Source organism: Sorex araneus, chromosome 5, assembly GCF_027595985.1.
Source record: "Sorex araneus isolate mSorAra2 chromosome 5, mSorAra2.pri, whole genome shotgun sequence".
NCBI classification, from domain to species: domain Eukaryota; kingdom Metazoa; phylum Chordata; class Mammalia; order Eulipotyphla; family Soricidae; genus Sorex; species Sorex araneus.
The window spans coordinates 82,922,039-82,937,010 of NC_073306.1; the positions used below are offsets into that span (position 1 = coordinate 82,922,039).

The 14,972-nt window shown below is 40.3% G+C and overlaps 1 protein-coding gene across 1 annotated transcript; it reads left to right on the top strand.

The window, feature by feature from the left end:
• Positions 1-1,282: 1,282 nt before the first annotated feature.
• LOC101558112 (Fc receptor-like protein 1) lies at positions 1,283-13,354 on the top strand. Its single transcript, XM_012935340.2, has 9 exons — positions 1,283-1,319; positions 3,209-3,319; positions 4,541-4,828; positions 4,976-5,254; positions 6,946-6,973; positions 9,541-9,623; positions 9,810-9,881; positions 11,026-11,057; positions 13,244-13,354. Exons 1-9 carry the CDS (start codon positions 1,283-1,285, stop codon positions 13,313-13,315), a joined length of 1,002 nt encoding a protein of 333 aa, XP_012790794.2. The 3' UTR covers positions 13,316-13,354.
• Positions 13,355-14,972: the final 1,618 nt, after the last annotated feature.

Below are 14,972 nucleotides of genomic sequence, written 5' to 3' on the forward strand. Positions count from 1 at the left end.
CAGAAGGTAACTTTACCCCTTTTAAAGTGCTCAAAAAAGTGAGAGTCCCTATCACCAAATAAAAGTAGGGGTGGGGGTTCATCCATTCTTCAGAGGTAGGGAATAAAGTTAGCTTGCTCTTTATTTATTTATTGAATCCCATGAGATAGTTATAAACTTTCATGATTAAGTTTCAGTCATACAATGATCGAGCATCCCTTCCTCCACCAGTGCATATTTTCTGCCACCAATATTCCCAGATTCCCTCCCACCACCTCTACCCCATCCCACCCTCTGCTTCTGTGGCAGGTACATTCCTTCTTGCTTGCTCTTTACTTTTGGGCATTATAGTTTGCAATACAGATGCCAAGAGGCCATCATTTTTGGTCCTTAGTCTACTTTCAGCACTCATCTCCCATCCTGAGTGATCCCTCCAGCCATCATTTACTTAGTGGTCCCTTCTCCATCCCAAATGCCTTTTCCCCCAGCATGTGAGGCCAGCTTCCAAACCGTGGAGCAATCCTCCTGGCTCTTATCTCTACTGTCCTTAGGTGTTAGTCTCGTATTATGTTACTTTATATTCCACAATGAGTGCAGTCATTCTATGTCTGTCCCTCTCTGACTAATTTAACTTAGCATGATACTGTCCATGTTTATTCACTTATATGCAAATTTCATGATTTCATCTTTTCTAACAGCTACATAGTATTCCATTGTGTAAATGGACCAACGTTTCTTTAATTAGTCATCTGTTCTTGGGCACTTGGGTTTTTTCCAGATTCTGGCTATTGTGAACAGTGCTGCAATAAATATGCAAATACAGATGTCATTTCTACTGTGGGTTTTTTTTAATCTCCGGGATATATTCCCAGAAGTGGTATTTCTGGGTTATATGGGAGTTCAATTTCTAGTCTTTTGAGGAATGCCTCAAAAAATATTTGAGGAAAAAAAATATTGTTCTCAAAAAGGCTGGACCAGTCACCATTTCCACAATGAAGGAAAAAGTCACCATGACACAAGAAGATGAAAAACATTTATTGTTCTAAAACTTCATGTTTTTGCTTTGTTTTATTTGGGGGCCACAACCAGTGTTGCTCAGGGCTTACTCCTTACTTTGTGCTCAGGGATCACTCCTGGTGGTACTGGGGACCATATGGGTTACTAGGAATCAAACCACCCAGGTTGGGTGCTTACAAGGCCAGTTCCCTACCCACTGTGCTATCGCTCACCATTTCCAGCTCCAGTGATAGTCACTCATAATCTCTGCTCTGTCTCCTCTCTTCTCCCCAGTCACTTTTAGTTTATGGATAGAAAATTCAAAGAAGACGACCAAGTTAAGGGTAAGGGTTGCATTCTGGATGGCTATACTGTGTAGGGCAGAATGTGTGCTTCAGTGAAGCAGTTAGCAAGTGAGGTCCATAGGTCCTGTGAGGAAATAGAAAGAGAGCAGTCTGTATATCCAAATAGCTAGGGTTTGAATCTTATTTCAAAGTGCTTTAAAAAAAATTTTTTTTGTGAATCACAGTGACATACACAGTTGCGAAGTTGTTCATGATTGGGTTTCAGTCATATAATGTTCCAACACCAGTCCCTTCACCAGTGTATATTTCCTACCACCAATGGTCCCAGTTTCCCTCTTGCTGTCACCTGCTCCCTGCCAGCCTCTGTTGCTGACACTTTTCTTCTTCGGACTCACTTTCTCTCTCTCTCTCTCTCTCTCTCTCTCTCTCTCTCTCTCACTTTTCTCTTCTCTTGGGTCTTATGGTTTGCAATACAGATAATGAAATGTTGTCAGCTATATCCCTTTACCTATGTTCAACACTCAGTTCCTGTCCTAAATGATCATTTCCAATTATGATTGTCATGTTGATCCCTTCTCTATCCTAACTGCCCTTCACCCCACACACACTCTTGTGTCAAACTTCCAACCATTGACCAGTTCTCCTGGCCCCTGTTTACCCTGGCCTTGGACATTTGTCTCATATTATACACCCATACCCACACCCACCCACTCACACACATATTTACATTGCACAAATGAATGTAGTTATTCTTTTTTGGGGGGGTTACACTCAGCAATTCATAGTGGTTACTCTTGGCTCTGTACTCAGGAATTGTCCCTGGCAGTGCTCAGGGGACCAATGGGATGCTGGGAATCGAACCTGGGTTGGCTGCGTGCAAGGCAAACGCCCTAGCCGCTGTGCTATTGCTCCAGCCTGAATGTAGTTATTCCATTCATGTCCCTCTCCTTCTGACTCATTTCACCCCCATGTCCATCCATTTATAAGCAAATTTCATGACTTCTTTACAGCTGCGTAGTATTTCCTTGTGTAGATGTACCATAATTTCTATATCAGGTTCTTTGTTCTCAGGCACTCTGGTTGTTTCCAGATTCTGGCAATTGTGAATAGTGCCTGCAATGAACATGCAAGTGCAGATGACGTTTCTGCTGTGTGTTTTTGTGCACCCAGGGTATATCCCCCAAAGTGGTATTGCTGGGCCAAACAGGAGCTCAATTTCTAGCTTTTTGAGGAATGTCCATATTGTTTTCAAAAAGGCTGGACCAGTCAGCATTCCCACAAACAGTGAAGGAGAGTTCCTTTCTCCCCGCATCCACGTCAGCAGTGGTTGCTCTTGTTCTTTTGGATATGTGCCAGTCTCTGTGGTGTAAGATAATATTTTATTGTTTTGAGTTGCATCTCCCTGATGATTATTAGTGATGCAGAGTATTTTTCATGTGTCTTTTGTGATTTGAATTTCTTCTTTGAGGAAGTTTCTGTTCACTTCCTCTCTCCATTTCTTGATAGGGTTGGATGTATTTTTCTTGGAAAGTTCTACCAGTGCCTTTTATAACTTGGATATTAACCCTTTATCTGATGAATATTAGGTAAATAATTTTTTCCCATTGTGAGCTGTCTTTGTATCTTGGTCACCATTTCTTTTAGTTTAGTCCCATTTATTTATCTTTGCTTCCTCTTGCTTGGTCAGTAATGTTTCATCTTTGAAGATGCCTTTAGCTTCCCTCTTGTGGAGGGCCTTGCCTATGTTTTCTTCCATGCATTTTGTGGATTCAGGTCTGATATTTAGATCTTTAATTCATTTTGACACAAAGTGCTTTTTTTTGGGGGGGGGAGGAATTTTTTTAAATGTAGGAATACTGCACGAAATGCTTTTTATGAAGAACTTTGAGACCCATTTTCTGGAATATATGTTTAATCCTCTTCTCTAGAGCTAATTGCCAGACCTTCTCAGCCCAAAGAGGGAGGCTCAATGACTCTGACCTGTAAGATCAAACTAGCTCCAAAGGAATCAAATGTTGAGTACTGCGTCTTCAAAAATGGTTGGACCCTATCAGACTGCAACAACAACTCAGAATTCCAGATTAATGTCATGAGGAAAGAAGATGGAGGATTCTAGTGGTGTAGAGCAAGGACAAAGAAAATCAATATGATGAGCAAGATAATGTCAATAAGTGTACAGAGTGAGAGCCACAGGGCCCCTGCCTGGTTGGGTGGGAAAGGCAGAGGCCTAACTGGTCTCTGACTTCTGTTCTTATGTGAATAGGAGCAGTGTGAGGGATTATCCTTGTTTTTACTAGATCAGACCATGAAGGGTCCTCCTTTATCTTCGCTCCTCCCATTCAAGGAAACAAGGGGGTATTTATGAAACTCTTACTGTGTATCTTCATTGTGCTACAGAGTCTGGGGAAATCACTGGTCCCTGCTCATAAAAATTTGGTGCTCAACTGAGATCCTGAACAACAAAGGTGAAATAAATATGCCACGTGTCATTTAAGGGCTGACCATTCATAACACTGAAAAAAGAGGGAAAAATTCAACTTAGATGATAAGGGAAGATTTTGTGGAAGATGATTTTGATTAAGGACTTAAAAGAAGTTGTCGGCATGATTATGAAAAAAACCTGAAATAATAAAAAATGGGTATCTTGTGATTCTGAATTATGTTATCTACACCAGTGTAACATATTCTAGCATTCCCTTTCATTCTCAGACAAAGTTATATGCCATAAAACAAATATCTAATATCTCCATAACACAAAGTTTTCCCAACTTTGCTAAGGCCTTATCACAAGCAAGGCTGGTCTACAAACAAAAAGGCTGCTTAGACAGGCCCTAGACAGCACAGCCTATTCTACAACATGGCATAATGTCTAACTGAACCCTCACGCAGTAAGAGACAATCATCATTCCCATATTCATTTTATAAATTGAAAGCTGAGTCTCAGTCATAATTAAGCATACACAGTAAGGGTTAGAACTAACCTTTATTCCAAAGCATTTAATTTGCGATGTGGATTTGTAACCACCATGTTGTCTTGAAAAATGAATTTGGTCAGGCTCTATAATTAAGAATTTCCAAAAAGATGATTACATATTCTTCACAATGATAGTATGGTGTCCTTCTACCCTATCAACACTAAGTCAATGAAAGCCAATATCAAGATCAAATTGACTTGGTATGGATCTTTAGCTTTTAGAACTGTTCCACTTGATTAGTTCCTCCCTAACGAGGTCCTCCTGTTTCTTCTGGTGTTTGTGTAGGAATCCCCGTCAGTGACGTGAACTTGAAGACTCACCCTCAAAGCGGACAAGTGGTGAAGGGAGAGAAGCTGGTTCTTATTTGCTCCGCTACTGTGGGCACGGGAAGCATCACTTTCTCCTGGTACAAAGGGGAAATGGGTATTAAGCTGAAAACAAAGACTCAGCATTCACTGAAAGCAGAGTTTGAGATTCCGATGATGAAGGAGAGCAATGCTGGCCCGTATTACTGTACTGCTAACAATGGCTATGAGAACATTCTCAGTGAATTGGTGAACATCATTGTCAGAGGTAAGTTTATCTATTAGCTCAGTGAGCCTGTCACAAAAGGGGCCCTAGAGCACGTGGGAAAATTGAATGGAGTTGAGTTTTGAAGAAAAGGAACTTGAATCTAGCATATAACAAAGACTCTCTCTGATAGCCTTCCATCTCTGTCAGTTCCAGTGTCTCGTCCTGTCCTCACATTTGGGGATTTCAGGGACCAAGCCATGGTGGGAGACATGGTGGAACTTCGCTGTGAGGCCCAGAGAGGCTCGCCCCCCATCCTGTACCGGTTTTACCATGAAGATGTCAACCTGGGAAACAGTTCAGCCCCCTCTGGAGGAGGAGTATCCTTGAATGTTTCTCTGACTGCAGAACATTCTGGAAACTATTCCTGTGAAGCTGACAATGGCTTAGGGGTTCAGTATAGTGAGGTGGTGAAACTCAATGTCACAGGTATACTCAGACTGAGGGATGGTCTCAGTCAATGACCTTTCGCTTGCTCTCTTTCTGCTCTATTTTTCTGGTCTATGCTAATAAATATGGGGGTTCAGTTGGGAGGGAGATGTCCTGGGAGATGTATCTGAGGGAAACTGGGGGCATGACGTTTGAGGTGCCTCACTTCTCTGTTCATCAATATAATAAGCTTCAAGTCCTTACATAAATGAGTCTATACTCCCCCTACCACCCCCGCAGCCTGGACTCCACTTTTCTTAAGGAGAGCAGATTTTGACCTCACTAATACTCAAGAAATCTCCAAAAATGACTCCTTCTACTTGGTAGCTCATACATAACTCTCTCCCCTCAGTGCCCATGAAGGACAAAGGAGACCCGCTTCCTTCAGAAGTCATTGAGTGGATGTTGGGCATCACTGTTCTCACTACAGTAGCCATATTGTTTTGCTGTTGGTTCAAGAGAAAAATAGGTTAGTATTCATCAATATTTGTATTTTGTTATTTTGTTTTCACCAAAATAGGCTAGATATATGGCATGTATATTTTAAAGGCAGTATATATCCATTTGATATTCTATCTTCAGATTCTCTCACCTCACAACATGGGAATGATACCTATTAAAATAGTGCAACAACCTTAGGGGTTAGAGAGATAGTACTGTGGGTAAGATGTTTGCCCTGAATGTGACTGACCTGGGTTTGGTTCCTGGCACTCTGAGTGCCACCAGGAGTGACTGAGCATAGAGTCAAGAGCAATCTCTGAGAACTGCTGGGTGTGGTCCAAAATAAATGAGATAGTGCAACATATTTGGTAAAGTTCTCTATTCCCTATGTAGTCACAGTTGAGGTTTAGCTGATATCTTGTGCTTTGGTTTCTTTTGTATTGAATTGTGTTTATACATATACACAATTCAATACAAAAGAGTCAGCCATATAAAGAGAAATACCACTATCAGTTTGGGTTATATTTATCACCTCCCAGTTAGAATTAATGCATCAATTTTTATTTGCCTAATATTTGTATTGTCCTGTGCTTTTCCTTCTTACTGGAGTGCCATTCAATCATCTGTATATTGTGTCTACTACTGGATATTTTTTCCTGTTTCTGCTTCTTCTCCAAGAGGCTTCATGTGGCCACTCAGCCTTCAATTTCTTTTGTTAGTCTTTTTTCAGAGAATAAGCTAGCAAGCTCCTTGCTCTTAATGATGACCACATATATTTTGTATGTTTCTTCTTGGTGTTTGTTGTCTGCTGACAAGCTGGAGAAGGGGCAAGAAAATACAACGTAAATTCTTATTAAATTTCAGGACTTTTCTTGAATCTGTCCGCAATGCAACTGTGGCAGTGCTACCACCTGTTATGAGAAAATAAGGTGAAGTGATTTTCAAACCAAAACCAAGAAATGTTATAGATGGGAGGACTCAGAGGCTTCACTCAAATACTAGCCCTGATATGTCATTAGAAAGCTGTCATTAGAAAGCTCACTTAGCTATTCTGCAACTGAGTCCCTCTATCTCCAATAGAAAAGGTTTGGCCTAAGTGTTCATCATATGAGAAGGTCTCTTGGACGCTGGCTGCAGTGGGCTTCATGTGTGGAGGCACAATCCATGCACAGGAGTTATCTGAAGGCACCGGAAAAAAGAAAGGATTATTACTGTCCTCTGATATGTCTGTTTTTTTGTTTGACTTGCAGGAAGACGTCCAAGCAGGGATCTGGCCAGGTGAGACTTCTGCCTTCTCCTTGTGCATGTGATAATGCAAAACAAAACAAAACAAAACAAAACAGCCCATTTTGAATTGGATTGCCTTTTCTCCTTTTCTTCTATATTTCATCACATTGCAACAGCTAATCCAAATTTCTTCCATTAATATCATTTTCTCTTCCTCTTCTTTTACTCATTAAGTAATTTCAACCCTCTTGTCATTGTCCTTATCTCCTCCACAAAATCTGTAGAATACAGAAATAACATTTATTTTGCTCATTCAACTTATCCATTCAACAAAATAACCAATATCTGAGGGGCTTCAGTCATTCTGCCGAGTGTTGAAAGGCATGAATATAGGGAAACATCTTGAGAGTCTTAAAGTTCCTTTGCATAATAAGGATATATACTCATTTCTGTAATATAAGCCTGGGAATAATAAGCAGACTGAAAATTTGTTAAAGAAATTATTTACAAACTTACAGGAAAAAAATTTTAAAAGTACTTTCATCTGGACTGGAGCGATAGCACAGCGGGTAGGGTGTTTGCCTTGCACACGGACAACCCAGGTTCAATTCCTCCATCCCTCTCCAAGAGCCCAGAAAGCTACCGAGAGTATCCTGCCCAAATGGCAGAGCCTGGCAAGGTACCCATGGTATTCAATATGCCAAAAACAGTGACAAGCATCACAATGGAGATGTTACTGGTGCCTGCTCGAGCAAATCGATGAACAATGGGATGACAGTGCTACTTTCAACTGGAGCAACCAACGTTTAGTTGATATATTTTTCAGATGTTATTGTTCGTCAACAGCAACAATAAAATATTTTTCCCAGGCTCAGAGAGATAACTTAATGCTGAACACATGCTCTGCATGCTGGAGGCCAGGATTTGACCCAGCACTGTTGGAGAAAAGCACAGAGCTGGGAGTAACCAAGCACAGAGCTGAGAGTAACCACCAAGAACTTGGGTATAGCTCAAAAGCAAAAAAGCACAATACATATATATATATATATATATATATACACATACATATGTGTGTATAAAATCTTATATGCATGTATATGTATATATCATCCCCAGATCACAATTACGTTATTTCCATTGGTGAATGTACTTATTTATCCTGTCTTTCAAGGGATGTTTCTCTACAGTTACCTGATTTTCATCCAGGGTGAATCAATATTTCTTTTTGTAAAATACATTTTTATTGATTGAGGTTCTGTGGTTTACAAGACTGTTAATGTACATAATTCCAACATCACCCTCATCACCAATGTACCCATCCCTCCCACCAAGGACGCTAACACCCCTCCCTTTCAATCCCATCCCACAAACTCAGTTGTGTGTATCACTTCTTCCACTATGTTGTTGTTGGCCCTCTGTTGCTATCTTGATGTGCATCTTTCAGTCCCATATATGAAAGAGGCTATGCTGTATCCATCCCTTTCTTCCCGACTGACTCCACTCAGCCTGACATCCTCTAATGTTATCCATGTTGCAGAAAATTGCCTAATTTTGTTCACTCTTTTTGCTGTATAGTATCCCATTGTGCATATGAAACAATTTATTTTTTAAAATTTATTTATTTTAGACCATTACAAGGTTGTTCTTAATTGGATTTCAGTCATACAATATTCCAGCACCCATCCCTCTACCAGTGCACATTTCTTAGCACCACTGTCTCCAGGTTCCCTCCCATTCCCCCATTCCCCCCATTCCCCACCACTGCCTGCCTCTATGGCAGGCACTTTTCTTCTCTCTCTCTCTCTCTCTCTCTCTCTCTCTCTCTCTTTCTCTCCTTTTGGGCATTGTGGTTTGCAATATTGTTATTGAAAGGTTATCAAGAATGTCTCTAACCTACTTTTAACCCTCATATCTTGTCCAGTGTGATCATTCTCAGCTATTATTGTATTATTGTCACACTGGTCTCTTCTCTATCTTACCTACCTTCAGCCCCCCACACACTTGTGGTTAGTTCCAACCACTGACAAGTCCTCCTAATGCCTGTTTTCCCAGACCATGGATATTATTATTCTGCTATATACCATAAATTAATGTCATTCTATATCTGTCCCTCTCCTTCTGACTCATTTCACTCAACATGATACTCTCCATGTCCATACATTTATAGGCAAATTTCATGACTTCATTTTTCCTGACAGCTGCATAGTACTCCATTGTGCAGATGTGCCATAGTTTCTTTATCCATTCATCTGTTCTTGGTCACTCAGGTTGATGAAACAATTTCTTTATCCATTCACTTGTAGTTGGGCATTTTGGTTGTTTCCATATCTTGGCTATTGTAATAAGCCCTGCAATGAACATAAGTGTGCAATATGTCCTTTCAAATGATTATTTTGTGTTCGGGAGATAGATGCCAAGGAGTAGTTTTTTGGGGTTATATGGGAATCCTATTCCTATATTTTGGTGAGATCTCTATATTGCTTTTCGTAAGGACTGAATCAGATGATTAAATCAGTATTTCTTTATTCAATATTTACTAAGCATCTATTATGTGAAGGAACAATTGAAGGTGTGGGCAATATCATAGAGTAAAATCAACTAAGGATCTTATATTGTAGGAACCCATCTCATCCTAACCGTCAAGATCCCATTTACATCAACTCATCTGAACCAGAACAACCAGAACCTGACTATGAGAATGGTAAGACTTCCCCAGTACCCTGGGCCAGGGAAGGCGGAATGATCTGAGGAAGAACAATGTGATCTTTGGTCTGATGCCAAACCTGGATCTCCCAAGCCTCTTCCTCCTCATCTGTCCAGGATAGTGATGGTCATCGGTGTGGCTGGAAGAAAATTTCTTTTATGATGCCTCTTTTTTCTCTTTCAGCGAATGTTGCAAATGGTAATGAAGTTTATTCCTTGGTGTACCAAGTGCAGCAGGAACGGCCATTAGAAACAGGTGAGAAATGAGGAAGTGCAGTTGTCTCTGACACCTGTCTTTAAAATCTTGAACAAGAGGACAATCAGTGCCATGTATAGCTGTATGGCAGTGTTCTTTAGCACTGCTGCCTCTACTCTGGGAGCTGTCGTAGCTGTCTAAGACTGACCTTTGGTTTGGAATTTGCCTTGAGCAGAACCTAGTTCTGACACTGATGTGACAGTTTATCTCAAATGTGTAATCACATGATAATATCGAAGTTGATACTGTTGACTGCCCTATTTGAGCCCCCTTACATATTCTCTGTAGCACCTATCACAGATGCCTAGTTATTGCCACTGTCCCATGCCTTATATGGCATATATGGTATTCCCAGAAATATTCAGAGGTAGAAATCCCAGCAGGCGGGGGTATGAGGTATCACTGTATCACTGTATCACTGTCATCCCGTTCCTCATCAATTTGCTTGAGCGGGCACCAGTAACGTCTCCATTGTGAGAATTGTTGTTACTGTTTTTGGCATATTGAATACATAATGGGAGCTTGCTAGGCTCTACCTTGCTGATGGGATACTCTCGGTAGCTTGCCAGGCTCTCTGAGAGGGACAGAGGAATCGAACCTGGGTTGGCCTCGTGCAAGGCAAACACCCTACCTGCTGTGCTATCGCTCCAGCCAGGGGTTAAGGTTCTTGCCTTGCATGTGACCATGAGTGGTTCCGTCTCTAGTGCTTGTATGATTGCACAGACTCACTTGAGAGCACAGAGTCAGGAATAGATCTTGAGCACCACTAATTATCATATAACCATGCTCACCCCCTGCAAAACAAACAAACAAACAAACAAACAATTCTAACAGGCTTCTACCAACCTTCCCTGTCTGAGGATGTCAATTTTCTTGTATATAGCAAGTGATTTTATTTGTCATAGGCTCAATGAAATTCAATCAATGGGAAACAGCTAGGAGAGGAAAACATCTTCTTCTCTCTTTTATTCTAGTCTCTTTTCTTCATTTTTTTTCAGTTCTGAGTCAAGACTTCCACATACAAAACAAGTACTCTGCTGCTAAGCTAAATCCCCTGACCCCAATACACCCTTATTTAGACTAAAATAGTGCCAGACTTTGTGTATCAATGGAATCTTATGACGCTGTATCTTTTTCTCCACAGTAGACTCCTTAAGGACACATATGGAACGTAAGGTAAGTTAGGAAGTACATCTCAACCATCTTCTGTCTGTGACCCCTTCTCACCTAGTTTCCCTCCTGTGGCCCCCTGTCCTACTGGTTAGACCCTGGCCCAGGTACTGGGGAAGTCTTTCAAACTTTAAAAATGACAACCATTTAGGAAAAAATAAAAAGATTCTATGATCTATCTCTTCCCTCTTTTTTACATAATGGGTATAACTACATTTCATTATAATAGAGTGTCCTTTACAAGGAAAACTCAGAAGGTATAGCAATGGACATAGATAGTATTTTTAATTAAATGACAATGAATATCTAGCCAAAAATATCTATTTATTTGAAAATCTTTAGCTTGAAGTACCATTGAACTATACTTACCTCACTTTGTATTGTAAGGTTAACCAACCTAGAGAAAACAAATAGTTTCCTAATTTAATGTGAATAGTTATTTGCATCATTGAAAATAGGTAACTTGAGGGGCTAGAGAGAAATATAGGGAGTAAGTTGCTTGCCTTGTACTTAGCCAACCTGGGCTCAATACCTGACACCACATATGGTCCCTGCGACTGCCAGGATTTATTTCTGAGCATAGAGCCAGGAGTAAGCAAGTCATGAGTAGCATCATATGTGGTCCAACCTCTTCCTCCCCCTCTACTCCAAATCAGTAACTTTTAAAACATTATCAATAGTTAAACATATCACTGATGGTACGAAAATAGTTTTAGGAAGCCACAACAATTTAAACTCTGCCTGTGTATGAGGATGGGATATGCTTTGTAATCTTTACAACTCTGCTGTGTCAGCCAGATTCTTAGGACAGAATCCATGTCTTTGGTGACACACTAAATTTAATTTATACTATTGACTGAATCAATCAATATTTCTTTCTCAATATTTACTAAGCATCTATTGTGTGAATGGCACTGTTGAAGATGTGGGCAATACCAGAACAATGCCATTAAGGATCTTATAACTGGGAACAGTAGCATACCTTTCTATGTCCAGATTGATAATTTTGTGTCCACCCTTAGAAAAATGACAGCCCGGAGTGATAGCACAGCGGGTAGGGCATTTGCCTTGCACGCGGCCGACCCGGGTTCAAATCCCAGCATCCCATATGGTCCCCTGAGCACCGCCAGGGATAATTCCTGAGTGCATGAGCCAGGAATGACCCCTGTGCATTGCCGGGTGTGACCCAAAAAGCAAAAAAAAAAAAAAATGACAGCCCATGAAACTTCTTAACTGCTCATAAGAATTAGAGGAGAAATTGAATACCTGTGTCAGTTTAGTCGAAACTCAGTCTAGATCCCTCCAGCCTGCTGCAGGACCTTTGAAAATGCTGTCCCAGGACCAGTTTTCTTAGTCTCCAACTTTTAAAAATTGATTTACCCAACTTTATGTTTTATGCTTTCCACCTTGATAAATGTATATAACACACTGCATTCACCACCATTAATTTTGTGTCAAACTGACTTCCTCCTACCTCCTCTCCCCTTATTTTGATAACCACCATTTTATTATCAGAGTCAAGACTTGTTTTTCTTTTGCTTAGTTTGTTCTTTTTTCTTTCACAATTTTTTTCTGTTCCACATGAGCATTGCTCCTACTTCTGACTACTTCACTTTTTTTTGGGGGGGTGAGGACCCACACCCAGCACTGGTAAGGGCTTACTCCTGGCTCTGCTAAGAGATCACTTCTAGAAGAAGTTGGGTTACCATATCTGGTTCCAGTGATCAAACCTGGGTTGACTGTGTGCAAGACAAAGGCCCCAACTGCTAGACTATAGCTCTGCTCTATGACCATTTCATTTTGAGTAACTCAAGTTCCATTCATGCCATCGGGTAAGGCAAGATTTCAACTCTTTTTTTTAAATAGCATAATAGTGTTCTATCTGGTTTACATGTCACACCTTCCTTATTCACTCACCTGTCAGTGGGCAATCAGATTCCTTTCACTGTGGCTATTTTGAGTATTTATATAATGAACATAGCAGTGCACACATATTTTAAAATGTTTTCATATTCCTTGCATAAATAGCCAGAAGTGGAATTCCTGGATCATATGGTAGATACATGAGACTTCATATGCCATGTGTTCTGTCATGCCAGGCTATGTCCCTAGGTTGACTAGGGAGGACAAATGGTGGGGAGTGTGTTCTATGAATCTCCTTCTATGGTCTAACTCATAGAACTTTCTTTCAGGATTCCTTAGACATCTACTCTAGACTGAAGAAGAGGAATGACATAGATATGGATTATGAAGATGCTATGTAAAGTTATTGAAGATTCTGACTTTTAAAATACACCCTGAAGTATACTTTAGAACTAATATACTCTTTGGAGATCCTGTGGTTTCAACTTTCCAGTATACCTTTTCCAGGTGCTTTCCTGTATGAGACTATTCATGGATCTACTGTAAATTGAGTAGAGCATAAGCCAAAAAAGAGACCACCTTGGAGAACTGATATGGATGCAGGATCGGGAAGGACTTTGTTAAGCAGAATCTGATTCCTGCTGGTTCTTTTAATTACTGGTCAAATTGTGCTTCAAATTTTTTTGGTTGGGGGGTGCAGTTAGGGGTGCTTACAGTTTACTCCTGGTTCTGTGCTAAGGGATCACTCCTGGTGATGTCTGCAATTGAATCCAGTGCCAGGGATTGAATTTGAGCTATCATATGCCATACAAGCACCTTATCTGCTATACTGTAGCTCAAGTCTCCAATTTCTTCTTACAAGAGGAAACAGAACAAAACAAAATATATTTTTTTTTTAGTTGAATCACTGTGAGACACAATTACAAGCTTTCATGTTTGAGTTACAATCATGCAATGATCAAACACCCATCCCTCCACCAGTGCACATTCCCCACCACCAATCTCCTCAGTATACATCCCCCTCCCTACCTCCTCCTGCCTCCATGGCAGACAATTTCCCACATACTCTCTACTTTGGGGCATTATGGGAGAACAAAAGAGTTTGAGATTTCAGAGGAGCACTAAAGTTAAGGTTACACAATCCGCAATCCAGAGATTAGTGGTTTGCAGTATTGCTTCTTAGAGATTTGGGGTTCAGTTAAGAATTTTCTCCAGAAGATCTATCCACAGTTGAGGTTGGGATATTTATGTCCCCAGCTACCTATTGATGTATATTTTTCCCCATTAGTTCTGATGGTATTTGTTTTATTTATTAAATATTCTGATATTGTATATTTCCATTATAAAAATTTTTAATGTTATTTTTTTAAAGAATTTACTCTGTATATATATCACTATATATTATTATATAATGATTACCCACCCACCCCCCTTTTTTGCAACCAAGTTTCATTTAATATCTGCTTTTTTCTGGTTCAATAGGCTATGGGCCTTTGTGTGGTTTCAATATTATTTGTGATGGGACTGGAGAGATAGTACAGCAATTAAGGCAGTTGCCTTGAATTCAACCAACCCTGGTTTGATCCCTGGCACTGCATATGGTCCCCTGAGCACAACTAGGAGTGATCCCTGAGCATACAGCCAAGAGTAAGACTTGAATAGTCCTTGGTCTTCAAATCACTTGTGACAGAAAAGATGAAATCATACATTTTGCTGAAATTTGGATGAAAATAGAGGGTGTCATGAGAACAGATGACTGATTAAAGAAACTTTCATATATCTACACAATGGAGTACTATGCAGCTATTAGAAAAGGTGAAGTCATGAAATTTGCATTTAAGTGGATCAATATGGAAAGTATCATCTTAAGTGAAATGAGTCAGAAAGAGAGGGACAGACATAGAAAGATTGTATTCATTTGTGGAATATTAAGTAACAGAATGGGAGACTAACACCCAAGAACAGTAGAGATAAGTACCAGGAGGATTACTCCACAGCTTAGAAGCTGGCGTCACATGCTGGGGGAAAAGGCAGCTCAGATAAAGAAGGGACCATTAA